Source organism: Sebastes umbrosus, chromosome 16, assembly GCF_015220745.1.
Source record: "Sebastes umbrosus isolate fSebUmb1 chromosome 16, fSebUmb1.pri, whole genome shotgun sequence".
Lineage (NCBI taxonomy): Eukaryota > Metazoa > Chordata > Actinopteri > Perciformes > Sebastidae > Sebastes > Sebastes umbrosus.
The window spans coordinates 7,288,099-7,312,497 of record NC_051284.1 but is presented as its reverse complement, the minus strand read 5'-3'; the positions used below and the strand labels follow the sequence as shown (position 1 = coordinate 7,312,497).

The 24,399-nt window shown below is 40.0% G+C and overlaps 1 protein-coding gene across 4 annotated transcripts in view; it reads left to right on the top strand.

The window, feature by feature from the left end:
* Positions 1-612: 612 nt before the first annotated feature.
* The window catches only part of rock2a (rho-associated, coiled-coil containing protein kinase 2a), a 54,226-nt gene continuing 30,439 nt past the window's right edge, over positions 613-24,399 (top strand). For all 4 annotated transcript variants that reach the window (XM_037747515.1, XM_037747513.1, XM_037747512.1 and 1 more), the window contains exons 1-4: positions 613-1,517; positions 21,896-21,977; positions 23,136-23,236; positions 23,952-24,089. In XM_037747515.1, the coding sequence (XP_037603443.1) occupies positions 1,419-1,517; positions 21,896-21,977; positions 23,136-23,236; positions 23,952-24,089 (420 nt within the window). In that variant the 5' untranslated portion in view covers positions 613-1,418. The remainder of the gene's footprint in view (positions 1,518-21,895; positions 21,978-23,135; positions 23,237-23,951; positions 24,090-24,399) is intronic.

The window sequence follows — 24,399 nt, the reverse complement described above, 5'->3', positions numbered from 1 at the left end:
TATTATATGTATGTATATATATATATTTATATATATATATTATATTGTTTATTATATATATATATTATATACATATATATTATATGATATTATATATATATAATATATATATAATATCATATTATTATATATATATTATATATATATATTATATAATTATAAATAATTGTAATAATGAATTATTCGTTTTAAAATAACTTGAATGTATAAGGACATAATACAGTCAGAGAGGTAGAGGTGCAGTAAAGTCACATCCACAAAAATACAGGGCGATTTGCAAATACGCATAACTTACTCTGTAAATAATTATAAATTATTATATGTATGTATATATATATATTTATATATATATATTATATTGTTTATTATATATATATATTATATACATATATATTATATGATATTATATATATAATATATATATAATATCATATTATTATATATATATTATATATATATATATTATATAATTATAAATAATTGTAATAATGAATTATTCGTTTTAAAATAACTTGAATGTATAAGGACATAATAACACAGTCAGAGAGGTAGAAGTGCAGGAGGACAGAACAGACCAGGTGGCTTCTGGTTAACGTAGTCCTCAGTGTGTTGATGTGAGGGGGAGGAGAGACTCCACAGTCAGGCAGCAGTGTGTGTGTTGGTGTGTAGATGTGAAGAAGAACTCAGCCGCTGGAGGACTTTTCTCTCCGAGTCAAACTACTTATCTTTGTGAGTAAAACCCCAATAACAAGGACAAAGACGAGGAGGAGGACACATGCGAAAATGCGAGAAGAAATCCAGAAAGCGAGTGTCTTCTGCTTATTAAATATTCAGCGCGGGAGAACAGACATTATTATTATTATCGCCCCTCCGGAGGACTTGTGGCAGCACTGAGGAGAAACTACAACAGTAACGGGCTTCAGACGACACTGGATGGGCTGAAGAGAAGCGGAGTTTAGACTGAAGAAGAGCAAAGCGTTTCCAAAGGGAAGGGGAGGAGAGGAGAGGAGAGAGAGAGGGGGCAAAGAAAACGCCCTGCTGCCTGTTGCTGGTATCTCTCCACACATTCAAACTTTATTTGGGAAAAAAAATGCATCTTTCACTTAACGGGAGGTGATAACTCAAGAGTGACGCTGTCTTTAATTAGCTGGAACTAGCTAGCTGACTGGAGTCTAGCTAAACTTGGCACTAAGTTTGTTGGAGTCTGCTGTGGGACTATTTTCTGTCCTCATTGTGCAGACTGTTCGTGTTGGGGGCGAGTTGGGTGGGCTGAGAGAGAGAGAGAGCCTCAAGGCTGCTCCGCTAGGCCCCCACGGCCATTAGCCAGCAGGAACAAAGAGCTTTCACATGTAAAACTCCCAAAACAGTTTTGGGAAAACCTATTTTTACTGAACTTTTGGGAAGGAGCCGCTGCAGCCATGTCGCTGGGCGCGGAGAGGAGGATGGAATCCCGGCTGAAGAAGCTGGAGGGCATGATCAGAGAGCCCAGGTCTGCCATCAACCTGGAAAGTTTGCTGGTAAGTCAAAGTGGGATCAACAGCTCCATAGATTATTAATGATGCCATGTTGACTACACACTTGGGTGACGTTATGCTATTGACATGTGCATATATCTTCCTTTTTCCTTCTTTTCATTCCCACTTTGTAACCTGCTACTGTTAGCATTGCTTTTACATTAGGCAAGACTGTGATGCTGCATAGGACTATTTATTATCTATTTGTCCACCACTTATGAAACTGCTGTCCAGAAATCACATACTTTGCCATATTAATACCCATTATTTAATGATGCCTGAAATGCTACACACTTGGGATATGCTATTGACATGTGTATGTATATATATATATATATATATATATATATATATATATATATATTCCTTTTCCTTCTTTTTATTCCCACTTTGTAACCTGCTACTGTTAGCATTGCTTTTACATTAGGCAGACTGAGATGCTGCATAGGACTATTTATTATCTATTTCTTTCTCCACCAGTTATATTAAACTTGCTCCATTCTGTCCCAGAAATCAGATACTTTGCCATATTAATGATACTCATTATTTTTGTGTGGAAAAAGCTGGTAAAATGGTGAAATAGCCTCATGGTGGATGTACTGTAGATGGGCCTGATTAATAGTTAAGACTGAGTGCAGACAGTGCAGTTTGGGGGTCTGTGAAGCGTGTCTACAGATTAGGATTAACTAGTAGAGAATGTCCCACTTGGTGTGTTTATGGAGACTAATATTTCCGGCTAAAACTCCCTCCTGGGTAACAGTTGGGCCCACCAGACCAGGATTGTCCCACTACCCCACAAGATCTAAACACCTAGTCGGGTCTTCCTGCACTCATAGGTGATTAGAAAGATGTTGTCCACCCTGTATCAACATTTGTTTGTTTGTTATTTTTAATTTTTTGACAGAGACAAAACTCGTGCCTCTTAAAATGTTTGTATATTTTTGTAGGGTCTTCTGGAAACCAGTATGAAACAACTTAGGCTACAGCTTTATTCCCAGCTAAATATGAACTCTTAAACCATCTAACCATGAGTTGCTATCTTTGGCGTGATCAATTCATAGTCAATATTAATTTTACACGCATATATGTGAAACTAAACCCTCAACCTGTCACTGAATGCCCTGAACTGTCAGCAAAGTGCCCTTATATTCCATGTCTAAAATGTTACATTAAAGACCATGTATTACAGAAGTGCATACAGCCTGTTGTGAATCATACGGATTCCACTTTAATGTGTTTCTGTCTTGCTTCCCACATATTTCCGGGAAGTGAGCTGATGCATTTCCACCACTGTTTCCTCTTGAGTTGACATGGTCAGAAGAAGTTGTGAGATTTTTCAGTTAAGCAACAAAGTCTCATGTCTTTGTGTTTACATTTGTAAGATTGAATTTATTTATACAGCACTTGTCATGATTGACAATTTAAAAAAAAAATTTGTAGGAATGCACCAGTTGTGAAATTCTGGGCCGATACCAATGTTTAAAATAGCAATTTGGCCGATAGCCGATACTTTGTTGTTGTTGTTTTTTATTCCTTTTTTTTGTGCCAGGGAAACAAAGACCTCTTCAGTATAAGAAAAAAAATAACTGAGCTGTCATTCAGCATTTCATTACTCTGTCTTTGAATGAGCACAAATTCAATCATACCAAATGTATGAAACAACCTTTAATGTAACCTTCTTTCACATGAAAAAGATACATTTTAAATTTTTAATAACCAATACAACATTTAGACATTTACAAAATTGATGCAACACAACCGATAAACATCGGCCACTGCAATGGTGAATGTAATCTTATTTACCGATAGGCCGATGGCAGTTAAGAAGGTGAATATCGGCCGATACCGATGCTCGGCCGATAAATCGGTGCATCCCTAATATTTTGACCATCAGAAGATGGACTAATCTGTTTATCAGGCTATGGATAGACCAGAGGCCTGTACTACAAAGCAGGATTTGCGGTTAGCGAGGTAACTTCAGGGTTAACTCTGGGCTTTCCGTCTTACGAAGTTGGATCACTTCTTATCAGGGTAGATCTCCATGGTAACTGATGCTGAACAGCTAACCTGCTCCGGAGCCGGTTATGTTCCAGATAAGAGATCAACTCGTATAAAAGTACTGCCTACTGACTAATCAAAGCTTAGAGCACAGATCGTATGATAATATTACACAAATATGAAGAAGTTTGAGTCATAATCCAGGCTGAAATCAACATAGTTTAAACTGACAAATGCAGGAAGGACAGCTGGATTTGTGCAGTGGGTGCTTACCGCTTTGAATTATGTTTTTATATTTATTTTTTTACTTGCTCTCAAGTCCGTTTCACACTGCCGGAGACTGGAACGCAGCGGAAAGAAGGTTGAAATAGTCACGGACGCTGTATACTTGTCAAATGACATAAAGAAGTGTAGTCTATTTATCCATTACACTTATGAAAGATATTTATATTATCACTGCCCCATCTAGACGACTACATTTGACTTTTGAGTGTTTCGTTAAATTAATAAATCTGTTAATTTACTCATTCACACATCGGCATTCTTTTGCCAGCTGTCCTACCTGCTTTTAGTCTGGATTATGTGTTCAACTTTATCGTATTTGTCTAATATTATAGTTTAGCTCTTCCTTGGTAAATTGTGCCGCTCTGCCTCTCTGTCTGCAAGTCTGTGTACTTGTCCATGTCTGTGATTGGTCAGATGCTGCAAACACCTCCTCTTTCATGTGAATGCGCTCATATCCAGACTGAGAAACCCTGGGTTGACCTACCGAGTTGATAACCAACGTCGTAGGACCGCTTAGCGGGATCTCGTTTGTTAGGGTTAATGAAGCCAGATAATGGGAAGATACCCTGGGTATGTTGAACTCGCTTCGTAGTACAGGCCTCAGTACTGTTAATGATTGCTGATTATTTTATACAAAGTCAAAAATAGGGTGTCAGTATTTGAAATTTCCTCTACTGATACAATCTGATGCCATCATGTATCATGTCAGATACTGAGGCAAAGGGAAAATATTGTCCCCTTTTATAAATAGCAGAAGTTGGAGCTTTGTTTTGGAGAATAAAGTTACATTATTTGGCAAAGGATACTTTGCAGTAGAGACGAGACTTAAATTGTAATACTCTGAGCTGGGTCTGCTGAAGAAGTACATGTGGTGTACCCCTTGAGAGATGCTTTTGGCAAGTTTTGTGATGACCTAAAGTTGCATAAGGCAGTGGAAAAATCCTCCCGTTAAACCAGTGTATATCATGACATCAGGCTGAAATAGCTTTAGATTAACCCTGTTTTCCCAAAATACATTCTGGTGTTGGTTATGCTCTACAGGAACTAACACATCTGAACCCTGTGTACAATGTCTGGACACAAGGACATTCATTTTCACCTCTAACTGTAGTTCAGAGCCAGCACTGTGTCACAGGACCTACTTTAGCTGTAAAGTTATGATTCGTTTTAGTGGTGGCGTTTGAATTTCTGGGCCCCCTAACAGGATCTGACAGAGGGCAAACACACTGTCGGGTCTATCTTAAAAAGCATCACCTCACCCCTTTTAATGGGCCCCATCTAGCTTGGGGCCCCCTGTACGTACCCTCACCCTGTCGCCCCCCCCCCCCCCCCCCCCCCCTCTCTCCACACTACTTGAGGCTCTCCTGCTGTATTCCCTCTTCCCTTAAAAACATTTAGCAGAATCCTTGCTTGAACACCGGTGGTGTTTACTTCCTGCACGCGAGCCGGAGAGATAGAGGTGTTGAGTGTTGGAGACAAAAGTTGAGTGGGAAGCATGCGTAGGAGAGAGCAGGCTGCAGTTTTCCATTTTTAGCAGCCTCGGAGCTGTCGCAGGGATCAAGAAGTTTTGCTGCTCGCGGTGGGATTTCAAAATGACGCACACACAAACGCTGAGGGCTCAGAAATGTCCTTTTTTGCAGGTGGAATAAAAACATGCATACTTTAAGTGCCTTAATAATTGCTCACAGGCTCATATTCGGTAAACAATGAATCACACATCCCCTACTGTTGTGGCATAGCAACAGCAAGAAAAAAATCAGAAGAAGCTGCTTTGTTGACTACTGTATAGTCCCCTAAATAACAGCTTTGTAAAAGAAGCTCAGTAATTAATATCGGATTTGTACTTTTCAGTGGACTTGAAGTTAGATGTGTGTAGGACTAGCCAGGGAGCTGTGGGCTGACTACCCTGAGGATACGGAAAGCTGACAGTGAGGAATCTGCAGCATCTGTCGGGTAAACTCAGTGACCTTCCTGTAAAGAAATCTGAAATCTTTATAAGCTGGGATACACAGTAGTGTACTCACAGGCTGTATATAAGAAGTGGACGTAGTCACTGTGACGTCACCCATTGTTTTGTGGACTGCTGTTTTGAAGCCTTGAGTTCCATCTTGTTTTTTTTGCAGCCAGAAGTGACACGAGAGGGTGGAGCTAAGTACAACCGAACGCTGAATAAGGCCCCGATCACACTGAGGCACATCGCTGCAGGCGCAGCCGCTTCAAAAACGCCCCTTGGCAAAAGGCGTCGGGCAAAACCGCTGATGCACCTGTGGAGCAGGGCTGTATGTTTCATCAGGCGGTCCCTTTCTCTCTCTCTCTCAAAGACAGTAGCCTACATGAAACCATCACGACATGAGATATGAATCACCCCTTTCCTCTCACAGTCCAACAAGTAGCCAACTAACTATCTAGCTAGCTAGCCCTACCACATCTACAGGAAGTGGTAAAGTGGTAAAGTGTGTATATGTCTATGGTAAAGTCTGATTCTTGCTTGATTTGACTGCCTGGGCCAAGTGTGACTGACGAGTGAGGCGAAGTTGAGAATATTTTTAAATGAGAATATTTTAACTTAAGAAAAACCACTAGGAGCGCAGAGCGGAGCGCACGGCAGGCGTACCATAGAAAAACAATGGTTTTGCTGGCGATGCGTTTCTAGCGACGGGTCTCAGTGTGATCTGGGCCTAAGACATTTTTAGGTGACCAAAACATGTTACATTAACTTTCTTAACTGAAACAAAACACGGACAACTCCCAGACTGGACAAAGCCGTGGTAGCAACCTGTCAATCACAAGGTAGCCACGCTTTATGGTCTATTTGACTCTAAATGGGACCATAATTTACTAAATGAACATCATGCTGTATTGAAGAAGACTTGCAACTAGCGATTGAGACCATAAACTCATGTTTACAATGTTTACTGAGGAAATAAATCAAGTGAGAAGTAGGGTCATTTTCTCATAGACTTCTATACAATCTGACTTCTTTTTGCAACCAGAGGAGTCGCCCCCTGCTGGCTATTAGAAAGAATGCAAGTTTAAGACACTTCATCATTGGAGAGATTCCTCTGTGAACAATTTTGTTATCTGTAATGGACCCTTTAAGTCAGTGGTTTTCCAAGTGAGGGGGTTCCAGGGCGTCCCCAGCAAAAAGGGGAATTATTTATTTTCGCTATAATTCCATCTATAAGTAACACAATCACAGAATGTGTGACTATTTTGACCATGGGTTTCATGCACTTTCGGTAATAAAAGTTTGTGTGGTGAAAAAGTTTGGGAACACCCGCTTCAAAAAAGAACAAAACACTCAGCAAATATCACATAAATGATTCTTTAATGGCGCTGTATACTGTGGTCATATAAACTGCAAATCACTTTATTGCCTCTATCAGCATTCGATCAAATGTAACCTGAAGTCTCAGCAACCTTCCCCCTGTGCAAACTGCAGTGATCATTATTTGGCAGCACACTACCACTGCTGACTGAAGTGCTGGACTTACTTGGCAGCTCCAAGTACAGGGAGTGATTGTGGAGGGCAAGCAACAGAAAGGGCATTTCTCGAGATAAAGAAAAATATGGACACTTGATTGCAAGTCACATAAGTTGCCTTTCTGCCGTCCTGAAGGAAATGACCTCACTGAGTAAATAGTTGGCAGCTATATATGGGGCTCAAAGTCCCTGCGAATGACTGCACTTTCCCCTTTCGCTTTTTCAGCCTTATCTCTTTTTTTTTCTCTGGCTCTGCTTCTTTCTCAGCCTGCAGCTCAGCCCCTCCTCTCAGGCTTGTTAAACACACTGCAGGTATTTTAACTGTAGCTCCAGTCCAGAGCCTTTTGATGCAGCTGTAGACCCGGTACTGCCAGATAACTTTATGCACAGCACTTCAGTGTGAACGATAACGAGATATGGATAGCTAAGAGTCTGTGTGATGTCTTCCAGATCATGTCTAGGGGGCATTCCCTGGCTGTCTCTTTCCTATTCATTCAGTGTGATCCTCTCCTTACTCAGCATTAGGCGACCAAGACATTTAATAACATAAAGCATAGGGGTGAGGAAAAAAAATGATTCACCTATGTATCGTGATTTTGTTTTTGTAACGATTTTGAAATAATTTTTTTTAATGCCATAATCTATATATTTGCTACATTTGAGTCTATGTGGAGGTAGAAGGAAGTTACTGCTTTTATTGTTGTAGTCTGAGTAACATGACGTCATATCCGTTACGTATCCTTCAACCAAAACAAACCGCAGTCGACCGAAATGAGAAAGTAGAAAACCGGCGGAGGATCTGCATGAATACAACCTGCACCCTCACAAATCCAAAATGGTAAACACTACACATACAGTAAAGTATGAAAACACTTTGGGTTTTACACATTGCCAGGAAAAGCAGAGCTAAACATCATGGCTAAAGCTGCATGCTAACTCTGTCGTGGACAGGAAACGTTATCGTATTGCGGTAACGTGCGGTCAAGCCGGCTGTCACTCGCATATCTGAGGTCAAATCGGCCGACGCTACAACTGTAGCGCACCCATATACTGACATTTATGTTAAATCCATTCAAACAGCCTCGATGGAGCTGACCATGGATGGATAAAAAGAATGGAGCTGACGGGGAGAGAGCTAACGACGGACTTGGCAAAGTTAGCGAAGTATACACGTGTGACTATGTCCGGTTTTCAAAATAAGGTGTTAACAAAGGAAACTGTGTATACAACATAAATATATGGAAATAAGAGGGATTAGATTATATTCACCAGAAGTATAAAACATCACATCCATCCATCCATCCATCTTCTTTCCGCTTATCTGGGGCCGAATCGCGGGGGCAGCAGTCTAAGCAGGGAATTCCATACGTCCCTCTCCCCAGCAAGGTTTTCCAGCTCTTCCTGGGGGACCCCGAGGCGTTCCCAGGCTAGACGAGATATGCAATCTCTCCAGCGTGTTCTGGGTCTACCCCGGGGCCTATTACCAGTTGGACGTGCCCGGAAAACCTCCGAAGGGAGGCGTCCAGGAGGCATCCTGATCAGATGCTCTACTCCGAGCTGCCTCCGGATGTCTGAGCTTCTCACCCTATGTCTAAGGCTGAGCCCAGCCACCCTATGGAGGAAGCTCATTTCGGCCGCTTGTATCCGCAATCTCATTCTTTCGGTCATTACCCAAAGCTCATGACCATAGGTGAGGGTTGGAACGTAGATGGACTGGTAAATCGAGAGCTTTGCCTTCCGGCTCAGCTCCCATTTCACCACAACAGTCCGGTACAGCGCCCGCATAACTGCAGACGCTGCACCAAACCGCCTGTCAATCTCCCGCTCCTTTTTTCCCTCACTCGTGAACATTACAGGTCCCTTATAAATTAAATAGAAAATACCACTAATTTGTGAGGGAAATGTCTTTATTCTTTGATTTTTGGGTTGCTGGAAAAATATATGCCTGACAATGACTGATATATACATTACCTGCTGAAAATCAAACATTTTTACTGTATCAATTTAGATATTTTACAAAGTAAGAGTCCCTAGAAGTATATGATTCAACTTTTTTCCCATGGTCTAGTGTTAAAAAAAGTTAACAAAAATCGCAATAAATCGTAATATCGAATCGCAATACTTAAAAATCGCAATACATATTGAATTGGCACCCAAGTATCGTGATAGTATCAAATCGGGAGATAGATGTACCAGCCCTATTTAATAACGTAATGTATTTATTTTGTTTTGCATGTCCCTTTTCCCACCTAATGTTTATCACTCTTCTTCTCATCCAGCATCTCCTGTCTCCCTTTTTCTCAACCTTTTCTTATTGTCTCCCCCTCCCCGCCCACACCAGAACTTCTTCCTTTCTTGTGTAGCTCTTCAGGGAGGTGAGGATAACCCCTGTGTGTCTTGTCCTCTGTCTCTACCCTGATAGTCAACCTGAGTGTTCGCTCCGTCTCTGGAGTGCAGTTGAGTTGCTCTCAGGCAAGCAGCAGCAGTCCCGGCTTCAACGTGCTAGCTGGATAGAAACACTGCCTTATAAGGCACTGGGGACGGTGGCCCCGGCCAATTCTTTTTTCTTTTTTTTTTCCTGCAAAACAAGCCAGTCTCTCTGCTCCACACCTCCTCTGGTGAGACTGTCGGGCCTCTCCGCAGTCTTTTTTGGGGTTTTGCTCCACTCCAGTGAAGAAGACCCGACGTCTTCCGGGTGTGCAAGCCCTCAGCGGTGTTAAAATGTCAAACTGTACTTCAGCTGATGTAATGTCTGGTCTTCTTTAGGGGTCAAAGTAACTTTATCAAGGTTCTCCCTGTTTGTTGAGGCCATAGATGGCCCAGAGGGTTTTATAAATATCTATGATACGTTTTGCGTCAGGGCTTAAGTTTGAACTACAAATACTCCTATAAGTAATTTGAGTTGATGTTCTTAAAGGAATAGTTTGACATTTTGGGAAATCTCTTCTTGTCGAGAGATACGCTTGATACCACTCTCGTGTCTGTATGGTCAATATGTAGCTACAGCCAGGAGCCGGTTAGCTTAGCTTAGCTTAGCAGAAAGACTGGAAACGAGGACCTTGTTCTGTCTCAAATTAACAAAAACTACCTACCATCTAAGGCTCGTTATATATTGTTTGATTAATATGTACAAAATACAGCAATGTTTTATATAGGGATACATATGTGTGAATATTATTTGGCCACATGACTTGCTGAAGTCCCCACTTGTAACCTCACTGTGACGACAAGACTTCAGGAAGTTTGCCAAGAAATAGTCTGCCACATAATCCCCCGTAAACCCACAACATGTCTTTTTACATATTCGTTTTTGCACAGATTAAACAAAACAACATGTGTTAATTAAAGAATTTAAAAGTGACTTGTTGGGGTTTTTACAGGGTGCTATAAAGACAGAGCGCAATTAAGTCCCGCTCACACCGGAGAGTAAAACAATTCATTACTCCAGTGACTTTGTATTGTGTGAAGGTGTCTCCTTGTCACTTTAGTCTGCTAGCAAACAACAAAAAAATGCCCATAAGTTGCTGTGTTGTGGGATGCACTACCAACAGGGTAAAGAACCCAGAACTAAGATTTTATAAACTGCTGAACTGAAAAACTGAGCCTATGTAGATACAGTACAGACAGGCAATAACACCTGATGCATCAGCAGGACGAATGGGAAAACTGTGGGATCCTGACACTCAGTATGCTTACGTGTGCAACAAGCATTTTGTCCAAATGTCAGTTTTAGGATAATCAAGCATTTTGACAACTTGTGTAATAGTGGAAGGTGGATAAATAAGAAAGCTATGCAGTATTGTGTTTGCAAGTGCCTTAGCTAACTATAGTAGCTTGCTAACACATAGCTAACATTAGCTTTTTACAACAGCTAATTTGTCCCATCATCATTTTAGTTTAATTTCACCCCTGGTAGATAAAGGGTGTTAAAATAATCCTTTGACATGCTGAAATCTAATGTTTTGGCTAGCTATAGGTAGGGCTATTTTGTTTGTGTTTCAGCCTTTGGTTGCATATTGTGGCACATTGTTTATCTATTTATTAGCAATATAATATCATACCACGTTTCTCTGGTGGAGAATCCCATTCTAAAGACAAACTCTGTGGGAAACTGGCTGCACTTACGTTGAATGGGCTGGATTGTTGTTGATCTCGCAGCTGCTGCGATACTTCACACAGCTGTTTACTGTTAAAACCTAAAGCTAACTTCGTAGTGCCAGGTACATTATGTCAAAATGAAGACTTAAAAAGTAATGTATTTGGAACTAAAATGGCAAGTGACTGGCAAATCTTGAGTCTTGTTATTTTGCTTTAAAAAGTAAAAGGATCCCCCCCCCCCAAAGCCTGCTGTAAAACATTCATTACAAACTGAGCAAAAATCAAAGTCTAGCACACCCACACACTCACGCACCGAAACACCACACACACACATAGATAAATATACACATACTTAACAGCACATTATATAATACCTTGGGCAAATAGAACAAGACATGAGCCTGTCCAAGATCCACCTTACAGGGCTGTGAGAAGGAATGCCAAAAATGAGGAAGAACTTAATCTCCAGAAATGAATGGTTATGCTCGTCTGTCCAGAAAAACTGAAATATTGCTTAAACGTATTACAATTTAAATGCTACAACTGAGTTCCCTATCTGATTGTATGACAAACCTATAAATAAACTGCTGTGAATCTCATCCATTCTCATAATCTGACATTTGGACTAGAAGCAAAGCTGGAATGGGGTCTATTGAGGTGTTTACAATGGTATATGGTTCTCATGTGAAAGTAAAAGTATACACCCTGAGATTTGTCTTAATCTGGTGGATCTTCTTGTCTAGACATAAAGACCGCGGAAGATGTGATGTGTCCATGCTCACAACGGTGCATTCAAAAACAACGCATCTTACGAATACAAATGAAACAGCACCCAGTCTCTAATCTTTGTGCATTTTAGATATCACAGCTCTGGTGGAAGATTTGACTTTTGAAGAACTTTCATTTTCCACACTGATAAAAGTGACGTCAAGCCAGTTATGCAAAGCACACATGCGGTTGACTGTGGCTGACTGCACAAAATCTTGTGAAATTCCGTTGTTGGCTTGTGCAAAATCTTCACCCTGTTGTGCAAATGTTAAAGAGTTTTCCACCTGAGTCTTAGTGTATTTTTAGTTTTAAATGAGGGTGTGTGTGTGTGTGTGTGAGCAGAGAGGAGAACAGGAGTCTCCCACGCACAAATACATAACCCATCCATCTGGCCACAGCGTTATCATTCCATCACAACCTGCTGGTGAAACACAACCTCCTACACAAATACACGGCACTCACTTTCTCTCACGCACAGACATGCATATGCACAGCAGGCTCGAGGACTCGGGGACACACACTTTTGCGTTCATTTTTACAAGCAAACCCGTTATTCACTTGATCTTAGCAACACACAAGCTGCATTGTGTGCAACCAGCAGCAACGACAGAACAATACAACACATTACCAAACGGCTGTGGATTGTCAGTGAGTTCATGCAGCTTTCCTTTCCTTAAACAAACCCAAACAAGAGCATTTGTATGTGTGTGGTAGAGCTTTAGCCCAGCCATGTTTTAGTGTTGAAGCTGACTTGTTGTAATTCAAATAGTTTGTGCCGATACTAAAAATATTTATACACAAATTTAAGCATTGAAATTGAAACTCAGCCTAATGACAACATTCTAATGTTACTGGCTTTTTATTGCTAGTTGGTCCACTATATTCAATGGCAGGGAAACTGAGGTTCTTTGCTGCCTTAGATAAGGAGAAATGTGACAAAAACATAACGAGATAATAAAAAATAAACAGACATGGGTGGAAGTATTTTAAGCACAAATTCATTGGTTCCAGCTTCACAAATGTGATTTTTTTTTTTTTTTTTTTTTTTTTTAGTCTTGATCGTAAACAGAATAGGGATGTCATGGGAACCGATACTTCGGTACCAAGTCGATGCCAAAATTCTGAAAACGCGATGGTACTCGTTTTTCTGCAGGTACCATAGGTACCATTAGCGCTCAAGACCAACAGTGTCCAAATTCTGAAAGGACGCAGTAAAGTCACTATCGACACGTCCAAGTGACGCACCCTATTTTTACCTTATAATGCCAGATTGCAACAAATCTGTGTTGAAATTGTTAAAGGAGAGCTAGTTAACGTTAGCTGTGCACCCGGTGGGCAGCACAGTCCTGCAGAGCTAGCAGCTAATGTTAAGGGAGGTTCATTATGATGCATTCAAGCTCTATTCAGTAAAAATGAGGTGACGGTAAATTATAACGTTATCATGATGTGTTCAAAATTGTTTTTTGCGAGAAACTTGAATAAATCCAGTTGTTTGAAGGAGATGTTTTCACAGCAATATAAAATACATACTAGAGAGGGAATTATGACCTGTTAAACTTCCTAACACTACCTCAAAGTGTTTATTGTTCTGTTTTTGTTTTTTTTACCGTGGTTTTGAATTGGGTATCGGGAATCGTGGAAATTCACTGGTATTGGTATTGACTTCTAAATTTCTGGTATCGATCCCTAATACAGAATCTGTTTGTGTTTGGACTGTTGGTCGGACAAAAGAAAACATTTTAAGACATCATCATGGGCTCTGTGAACTAATGATGGGCAGTTTTTGAGTTGCTGACGTTTTATAGACCTTACAATTAATCTAGAAAATAATCAGAAGATTAATCCAGTGGTTCCAGCCCTCTTGGCTTATGATACCCCTAACAAGAAGAAGGCAATATCTACCTGTGACCTTACATCACAGGTTATGGTTATTTTTCTTTTGTAAAAAAAACTTTCTTTCTTATCCCTTTAATCATCTTGAGACCCCTTTTGGGGTTTCTGACTCCCCGGTTGGCCACCACTGGGTTAAATCGATTATGAAAATAATTGTTAGTTGCAGCTGATATATCACACAAATCTTAGGTTGTGTATATGTTCATTTGATAGAACATGGACATAAATGCTGGGCAATGATATGGTTGGTTTAGAGTTAGAAACATATCCCCCCCTCTCCTCTTTTATCATGTTTTGTTTTTTCTAAGTGGAACATTATTAGCATTCAGAAAGCTGAGTTTAAGGTTAACATACAGCAGGACTTTATGTACATGAAGTCCTCCCTTTGCTATGTATTTGGGACATTCCTCAGTATACTTTATTATAAAGCATGGGTGCCAAAAATGCACAGGGCACAGGAGCATGGGACAGAAATCTGTCAAAAGCAAGAGTAAGACGCACTCTTGTTATTCCCCGTGGAGACATTAGCTGTGCTATTTGTGAGCCTCTGCAGGATTCCTGCCGTCGTGTCTTTCTTGGAGAGTTTACGGGCCCTGCCTGGCACGGTCCCTCACTCTGCCCGGCCCACCGTTTATCCCCACAACTATTTTTAAAACGGCTGGAATTCAATCAAAACATTAACTTTCTGCTCAATCCTTTTAAAGCCCAGAGCAGCGCTGCTTGTTTTCTGTTCCACATGCCTAGTTATGAGATGGGTATGAGGGGAGGAAGAGGGTGAAATAACTTCAAATTGAGCAGGGGGAGTATTGCGATGTGAGAGGCTTTGAATAGTTGGGTTATTCCTCTCTGTGTTTAGCTCCTTTCAGGTTAACATCATCACATTCCTGACTGGTGGATCCACGTGGCTTTTTATAGGGTGATAAAGAGTGGAGGCAGGCGAAGGGCGAACGACCGCTCTGTAATGTCAACAGCAGGTTGAGTAAATAAAATGGAAAATAATAGAATGCTGGAAAAAAACGGGGCACTTATAAACCTCCTGTCTGCTGCTACTCTGTAGCTTCGACTGGTTTCAACTCTTTGTATTTTGCAGGAGTTGCTAAGCAACCAGCCATAACCCCTTGGCTGGATTACAATATAGCAGAGATAAAATACTGAAGTGCTATCTAACAACTCCTACTGATAAGCCTAACTGGACGGATAATACTCCTATCAGCTCAGGAAGACATTACTGTAAGTTGTCCAGGAAGTGCTCCGTATGTCGAGCTCGGGTATAGGACCTGTCAGCATGGCTTGTAATTATTTAGATCCAATGTTACAAAAAAACCCTCTCTTTTATGTAAGTGAAGCAAACATTGCTTTGGACGAGGAAGGGAGGATCTGTGTTTGTCTGGAACACGTCCAGATATGTGCGATGCGTTAAAGACAGCTTTACACTTCCCCAGACACTTGTCAGTTATTTAATATTTATAAATAGCTGCTTCGACTAAGTAGCCGAGAAATGTCCTCCAGAGTCTTGTTGCCATTTTTTACAGTAACACTAATGGAAGCGAATTGGAAGAGCTGAGTGCAGCCATTTCTCTTGTGGTACTCTAACGCACTAAACAGCTTATTATGTAAGACCTACAGCAGTGGTTCTCAACCTTTTCCTTAAGGGACCCTTTTTCTATTATTGAGTAAACTGACGACCCCTGACTAAGTGACATATTTTATGGATATTTCATATAATATTCAATAGGGGTTTAAATCACCAGTTTCATCACGATACAATGTTATATTGATGCTTTGGACTACGATACGATATTTGCCGATATCACAAAGTCTGCCATGATATGATTTTGATTTGATTAAATTCAGGGGCCTGCGATCGATATGAGACGATATCATCTGCCCATTTAACACATCAGTTGCATATATATATATATATATATATATATATCAACTCACAAAAAGCATAAAAAACATGATTTGGCAATTTTATTACTGGGCTCTTCTAGACATTTAAATGAAAAACAATCTATTCTTTTTAATAAAAAGAATAAAAATAGATATTGTTGGAGGTCTGGTTGCTGGTAAATGTTGGTGAGCGGCTTGTCAATACAATGAGAATAGCTGGTCCACCTTAAAGGTCAGCCAAGTGAGCCTGAGCTGAAGTTGTTGCTAACTAACCTTCACTTCACCTTCACACCAGCAGGTAGCAAGCAAGACACGCTCGCTAGCGCCGCTCGCTAACTGTTGACGAACAACACTTGTCATCTTTTTCATGTCCAAAGTTAGAAATCTGTGAAACCGAATCCCGTCTGCCTTCTTTCTCCTTTGAACACTTTAGTACAGAGCACTAACTTCCTCTACCTGCCTGCCGTGCTGCTTTGTTGTTCTTTTTTTGGATTGTAGCACCTTTAACCTTACAGTGTAACAGTATGTACATGATCGATTATTAATGGATCTTTGTGATGAGCAGTGACCTTTTCCTCACAAAAACACTTAAGACTTCTACACTATTCAGTGACACTTGATCTCTATTTTTTTCCGTCCATTGCCTTGGACAGAAATGCGGACGCACCTCAGTTGCATAAGCTCCACATGTGACCTGTCTCAGCTGTGTCCGGCTGTTCTGCCAGTCTGCAATCGATCAAACTTTGCAGCTTGCAGTGTTGTCGAGAACCGCTGATGGCCCGTTGACTCCAGGGAAGTGAAGAAGAGTTTGGTTGCAACGTTAGTATATCTAGCGACCAGCAGTCAATGAGCCGTGACCTGTAAAGGCCCGCTGTGGATGGCATGCTCTCGACTCAGTCCGCAGTCCACTTTGACGCTGCATATTAGGGCTGTGTATTGGCAAGAATCTAGATGAAGGGGTTACGATTCAATTATATTGTGATATATTGCAATAGTTTAAGCAAAGCGATATATTGCAACTTTTTAAATCTCATTTTAGGAAAACACACTGCCATATGCATAAAAAGTTTACTTTTTTATGCAATCACAACAGTGGGATATGGATTTGCATGTATCATAGTCCCTGTAACATCCGACATCGTAGCATTACTTTTTGTGCAATTTGAGCCACTGATGCCAAGAATCTTTTCTTATAAAGTATTACAAATCGATACATTGTTTTTGAGAATTGATACAGTATCACAAAACATAACATCGCAATGCTAAAGTATATTGATATTTTCTTACACCCGCCAAGTGTGAAGTAGATCGGATGAACGGTTCTCGAGATATGCGAAGGACACACACACACACACACACACACACATTCTGAGATTCCTTGCTTTATAGTTAAATAATAAACAAGTTAATTACTAAATAATAAATACACAAGCATTCATTTGTCATAAAAACACAAACCTACATGGAAATGCAATGTTTACTGTTTAAATAAAACATTGGAAACTAAATGCATGATTTATTTGAGTTTGAGGCCAGTAGCATTATAAATATGATATCTGAGCTATATTATTGCTGCTTGATGCCCATAGACTGGTTGCCCTCCTGCTCCTTAGATGTTGTATACAGTAACAGACAGTCAAGATGTAATACATGTATATGGTACCAGACTCCTCCTTCTTCCTTGTTACCAACCACAAATGCATTTTGGAGGAAATAGGAAATCACACTATAACTTCTGACTCTTAAAAAAAGGACAAAGTGAATAAATAAATAAATAAAACTTAGAAAAATGGAAACAGTATATCACTTGTGGTTAGTGCAGTTGTTTGTATTGTTTCTCCTGTAGCTTGACACAACCAAAGTGTTTCGTTAATGTAGCTAGTATCCACAGCAGCTTCATCTTTAAAGCTAACCGCAGTCAAACATGACGTCATCATGGACCTGCAATGTGTATCATCAGAGAGTCAAGAAAAGATTGGGCGTTTGGCTGTGTACTTACTGTTGCAGATGTTTTGGCAAGTAAATTTTGTGTCTAAACACATATAACATGTCATGCATTGGATGCATTATATACATGGTCATACCTGTAGCTGCCTTGCATGTGTAAATTACATTTTTGTCTGCAGACGAATACAGAACAGCAGTAGCAGAGAATGCAGCCTCAGAGGAAATGACTTGCACACAGGGACCGGCTTCATGACACAGTGAAATTATCCGCCAGCCCTGGGGTGGGGTGGATCATTTCCTGTATTGCTGTGCTCGTAGGGAGATCCTCGTGCGTGTACGCGCACACGCGCCCGGAAACCCGTCTCTTCCCCCCCCCATGTGTGTATTTTTTTCCCTTAAATAGTAGTTTTGTGTGAGGTCAGTCCTTTAATGGGGAAATGAAATTGAGATGATGAAACGGAGCGTGCAGCTCGCTGCAAACTGACTGCAGCCGAGCGGAGAACGATGGAGAGAGCAGGAGGAGAGGCAGATAAGACGGAGGGAGAGCAGCAGAAAAGGTCAAAAGAGACAAAAAAAAAGTGGAGGAGAAATGAGCACAAAGGATGTGAGGGAAAACATGGAACAGATTGTGCCATCCTGTCTAGCTGTAATGATGGGAGAACAAGAAGAGGAAGGCAAAAGACAAGTTTGAAAGAAACCAGTTTGGACCACTGGGTCAGCGTGTGGTTCTGGTGTTCTCTGTTCTAACATTTGGCTCGGTCCAGTGTTTCAAACAGCTCCTCGTTGACCGTTTAGGAATGCGTAGCTGACAAAAGTTGATAGATGACTTCCTTATTGTAACACACTGTAACAATTAGGGGTTTGCATCAGTCTGTCCTTTGCTTATTTAATGGTTTCCCTACATCGCCCTGGGTCAAACTATATCCATTATAAAAATGACTGAATGCTACAAATAGTCGGCTTGTGTTCAGTTGACCTAACATGCCAATGCTGCAGTCCAGTTCCCAGCTGCTGTTTCTGTTCGCGCTGCTGCGACTAGGGATGATGATTCTTTTAATTTCATTTTAGGAAAACTGTCATAGTATAAAGAACACACCAGAAATAAACCATTTAAAAATAGGCAAAAATAACATATACATACTGCATGCAATAAACTGCATGGTTTTTGCCCTTAACTGCATGTGATTATCATAAAGTGGGCGTGTCTGTAAAGGGGAGACTCGTGGGTACCCATAGAACCCATTTTCATTCACATATCTTGAGGTCAGATGCCAAGGAGCCCCTTGGAAAATCGGCGTGCCAGTTTTTCCTCGCCAAAATTTAGCTTAAATTTGGAGCGTTATGTATTTAGCCACCTTCTCGACAAGCTAACTTGACATGGTTGGTACAAATGGATTCGTTAGGTTTTTCTAGTTTCATATGATGCCAATTCATTTAAAAAATTTTCACTCTAGCTTTAAAACTGCGCGCTACAACCTCTGATTTTAAGAGGTTAATTCAAAATCTATAGTGTTTTGGAGAACCGATCCAGTATCGCACAACATAATATTGCGATACTCATGTGTATCAATATTTTCTTGCACCCCTACCAGACGCAGTTGCAGCATGCAATGTGGGTTTGTTTTGCGTCAATGAAAACACAGCAGAAGGCAGTGACAGTGTGCCGGAGATTTTCAACCTCCTAAGAGGAAGTCTGAAGTGTGGTTGTATTCATATGTTTACATATGGCAGTTTTCAATATTAACCTTGGCAAAATGATTTCAGTATGTGCATATCAGTACTTTTTGAACATTTTCAGCACATTTAATAACAATACCGTGATAATACTGATAACTGTGATAATTTTGGTCACTATAATTGTGATATGAAATTTCCATACTGTTTCATCTCTAGCTGCAACACACACACTGTTCAAAGAGAGGAGTATAAAGCCACCTATAATAACACTTAAAAGACGTAAGACTCTTAAATTCATATAAGACCGTTAAACTGACAAAATGTAGTAATAGTTTTTGACAAGTTAAAAATTATAACTCAATTCATCAGTGGAAGATATTATAAGTCAAATTATTAGAAATGTTAGTGTTTAAAAAGAAATATAAAGCTTTATACTTTTCCTTTAACCTCCAATCAGTAAAATAAATTCAAACTTGATTTATTTTACTCTTCTATTTATCATTCATTTTTCAATTAATTTATTTTCCTTTGTTTTGTTTTTATCTTGGTACACATTTAATCATGTAATTTTTATTTTCACAATGCAACATTTCCTTTTTCTCATCACATTTCCAATTTTCCTTATGCATGTCCATGTATGTCCAGAGCAGTGATTGGTCTAGGATGTGTGTGTGTGTCTATGTAACGTCAGTGGTGCTATGAAGACGACTGTGTGGCTAGCAGACTTAAGTGAAAACTCTGGTGGCTAAACACACTGAGCACCAACCTTTTCAGCTAGCTACCTAGCTTTAGCTAACTTTCATCTTAAAAGTACATCGGCCAATGTACCTAATGTTAACCATCCATTTACTTTCCTACATACTGCTGTAGCATCACTGTATAAACTCTTGTTAATGTAGCTAAAGCATTTTAGCCGGCATACTAACGTTAACAACGTTAACTAGCCAACGTTACTTGTAAGTTCACAGACAGACACCATGCTTCTATGACGTTATCTTCACCTTCAAGTGCATAATAGTCACCGTAATTACAAATGTTCCACTCAGATATATAAAGCATTCATTTGCTATTCAGTGGATTATTTTAGAAACTTATGTGTGTTGATGAATAACATGTCATGCCGTTTCTTGCAAGCTGGTCATGACTCATAGGAGGGATTTTTTTTTGTGGTGTTCAGGCAGAAAAATGTAAAAAGAACCAATGGGTTCTTTGAATACCACGAGTTTGGTAAATTTAGTTCTTAGCCAGTGACCACACACTGTGTGGAGGTGACTTCATCTCCCAAGACCGACTGTTTTCTAACGGTCAGTGTTCATATGTTCATCATTTGTTAACAGATGAATATCATTGACAGATTCAAGTAGGTTGCTGCTGATGGAAACATTAGTCATCCTGCCTCTTTCTCTCTCGAGGAACAAAGCCTTTAGTTCAAACCATTCTTCGCATGTAGTTGCTGTTTATGTATCCAGTCCGTCAAGTTGATCACTGTTGAATGAAACGCCGGGGCGAAGCTGTTTTTATTCCGACTCGCAGTGATGTGTAACTGTTTTTGTTCCGTGCAGTGGTGAGAAAATATACAGAAAATAAACTCTCCTTAGAAAAGCAGTCAGTGGTCAGTAATGCTGCCGAATGAAGCCCAGTCAGTCCTGCACTGCCTTTATTAGGTAGAATGTGTTTGCCAGTTGGTTCTGCTTCATGTTTTGTAAATTAGAGTCTGGAACAATGTTTGCTTTTTTTTTTTTTTACATTTTCAGTGGCACTGTTGCTACAGCGTATTTGTCATAAAGAGTCAAAGTTAAGTATGACACATAAGGAATGACACATTTCCTCTGTAGTTGGGCTGCATCAAATGTTCACACTATGCAAAAAATGATTAATACATCCAGCATTAGGCTAAATGATAAGAATCTAACGGTAAATATTTTGACACTTAAGCTGTGATTTTTCACATACATCTCATAATCCCCTTCTTGTGTGCAAATGAATGCTGATGAATGGAGACAACACTTCTTGGTCTTTTGAGCAGTTGTCATGTTTTAATGGTAGCACAATGACTTTTCAGTATGACGTAACCTTTTATGATTAACACGCTCTTCCGTGCAAAGAATGTGTTGTAACTTGAAGCTCACTGTCAACTTGAAAGAAGCAAAAAGAGCAGCTGGAGGTCTTTTAAGTTGATGTCTCTCAGAGATGGGGAAAGATGGATGCACAAGGTCCTGGTTCCCACTGTTAATTCTCCAGTATATACATGCTCGACAGTGATGTGACCCATTCTAACTACTTCACCTATGTCGTTTGTGGTCATGACTGATAATGAATTGTTCTTTTTTTCTGTGCAGGACTCCCTAAATGCCCTGGTCTTAGACTTGGACTACCCTGCACTACGCAAGAACAAAAACATCGAAACCTTCTTAATCAGATGTAAGTAGTCTTTGTGTGACAGTGAGAATGAGAGAGAGAGGGAGGGAGATGGAGGACATTTGCCTTCTTTTTAAATTTCTCACCATTTCTCACCAGTGCGATGGGAAAATGCGGTTCAGGAATATACTGAAAATCCACGTACTAATTTTCCAGTTCTGGTGCGAATTATCCGCGCTACCGTGTTCCATTTTCGTCAACGAGGCTAAAGGAGTTGTGTCCAGTCCACACAACAAAACCTATCCAGACAGGGAACGTTTAAGGGGCTAACGTTAACTACACGATACATAAACTAATTGGACCCCAAATGTGATGGTAACACTAGCTGTTGTGGTTAGCCGTGTTCCATGACCAACACATAACATTAACAAGTGCATATTAGCTACATTACTATCTTCATCGTACCCCAAGTGCTGGGCGATCTCAAGCTGTATATTGTCCTTTTTGGTTGGTTGTTTAGTTGATGTGGTAGTGTTTGGCGTACATTATTGGAAGAGGACTGCCCATTGTTATTCTCAAACTTAGTCCGAAAAATCTCCCAATGGACTGAATAAAAAACATTTGTCCGACAATCCGTTACCCTGAAAACAAACGCCGAAGCCTCAGAAAAATTCATACCCTCCGTTCAACAAACAGAAGCACATGGCTAATTATTATGCAGAATGACGCTGATCAGTTGGAACAAAGGATTTCTTTTTTTTTTTTTTTAAGTTATTTTTTGGGGGCATTTTTAAGCATTTATTGATAGGACAGTGGATAGAGTGTTGGAAAGGGGGAGAGAGAGAAATGACATGCGGAAAGGACCACAGGCTGGATTCGAACCCAGGTCCACCGCTGCTAGGACTGAGCCTTGGCGATACATGGGCGCTCGCTCTACCGACTGAGCTAACCAGCCGCCCGGAACAAAGGATTTCATTGGTCAAACATATATTTCCGCAGGTAAAAAAAACGCAAAAAAAAAATCAAGGTCCGTCCGAATATTTTGTTCTGAGGGGTGTGCCAGCATTCATAAGAACTAACAAAATCAGGTTTTATAAATTTCAGTGTGACTTTTTCAGACAAAAATGCATGCTTGGTGTGAAGCGGCTTTAAAGCTGAAATCTGTTGTTGTAGTAAATTCACATTATTAATGGGATTTTTTTTTATTCTCTTTATACTCAGATGAGAAAGTCATAGCACAGACTCGAGACCTCCAGATGAAGTCCGAAGACTTTGACAGAGTTAAAGTCATTGGTCGAGGGGCATTTGGTGAAGTCCAACTAGTGAGTATTGGTCTTCATTTTCAGTTGTCACTAACAAGTGTTCTGTGGAGTGATACAAATCTCTGCCATGGTTTAGTTGCTACACATATATACAATGCAATTACAGCACTGTTTTATAAATGATGCACTGCCTCTTTTTCAAGTCCAAGCCTTTGAGAATACACGAGAAAATTCCTAAAGTTTACACCGATGATCGGTAAATTCCACGCTCAAAATGTACTTTTACTGCACAACATTGAATTGAAAATATAGAATCTTCTGTTAAGATGGAACTACTGTAGCTAGAGCTTCAATGATTAATTGATGAGTTGTCAGCTATTGAATTAATCACCAACTATTTTGATAATCGATTAATCGGTTTGAGTCATTTTTTAAGATAAAAAAACACTAAAAATTCTCTGATTACAGCATCATAAATGTGAATATTTTCTGGTTTGTTTACTCCTCTATGGCAATAAACTTAATATCTTTGAGTTGTGGACAAAACAAGACATTTGAAGGCGTCATCTTGGGCTTTTGGAAACACTGATTGATAGTTTTCACTATTTTCTGACATTTTATAGACCAAACAGCTAATCGATTTTTAAGAAAATATTCAACACAATGAAAATAATCCTTATTTGCAGCCCTATTTCACCATTTAGCCAAAATGTGACTCAGAATAGAAGTTGGACTCTGAAGAATCTCTGAATAACTGGGTATCACCGTCATACAGGTCCGGCATAAAGCCTCTCAGAAGGTCTACGCCATGAAGCTACTGAGCAAGTTTGAGATGATCAAGCGCTCTGACTCGGCTTTCTTCTGGGAAGAGAGGGACATCATGGCCTTTGCCAACAGTCCCTGGGTTGTGCAAGTATGTCATTATAATTCACTGCTCTGGTTCTGATTATTTTTTTCTGGTGCTTCCACAGTTATATCCTCAAAGTTTAAAGATAGTAGACAGCATATTTTTGATGGGAGATTGTTTGTAATGCCCCCCTCCCCTTGACTCTTTAAAATAAGTATAAAATGTTGTTTTTGTGCAGACTGTTAGATTTTAGAAGGCATTCTTTATGTTTATTAATTATTCGATTAAGATAGCAATCTTACAGAAAAACATACAGCTACAGATAACAAATAGATTGGTGCTAACAGTCATCTCTTGGTGTGTCACCTATGCCAAA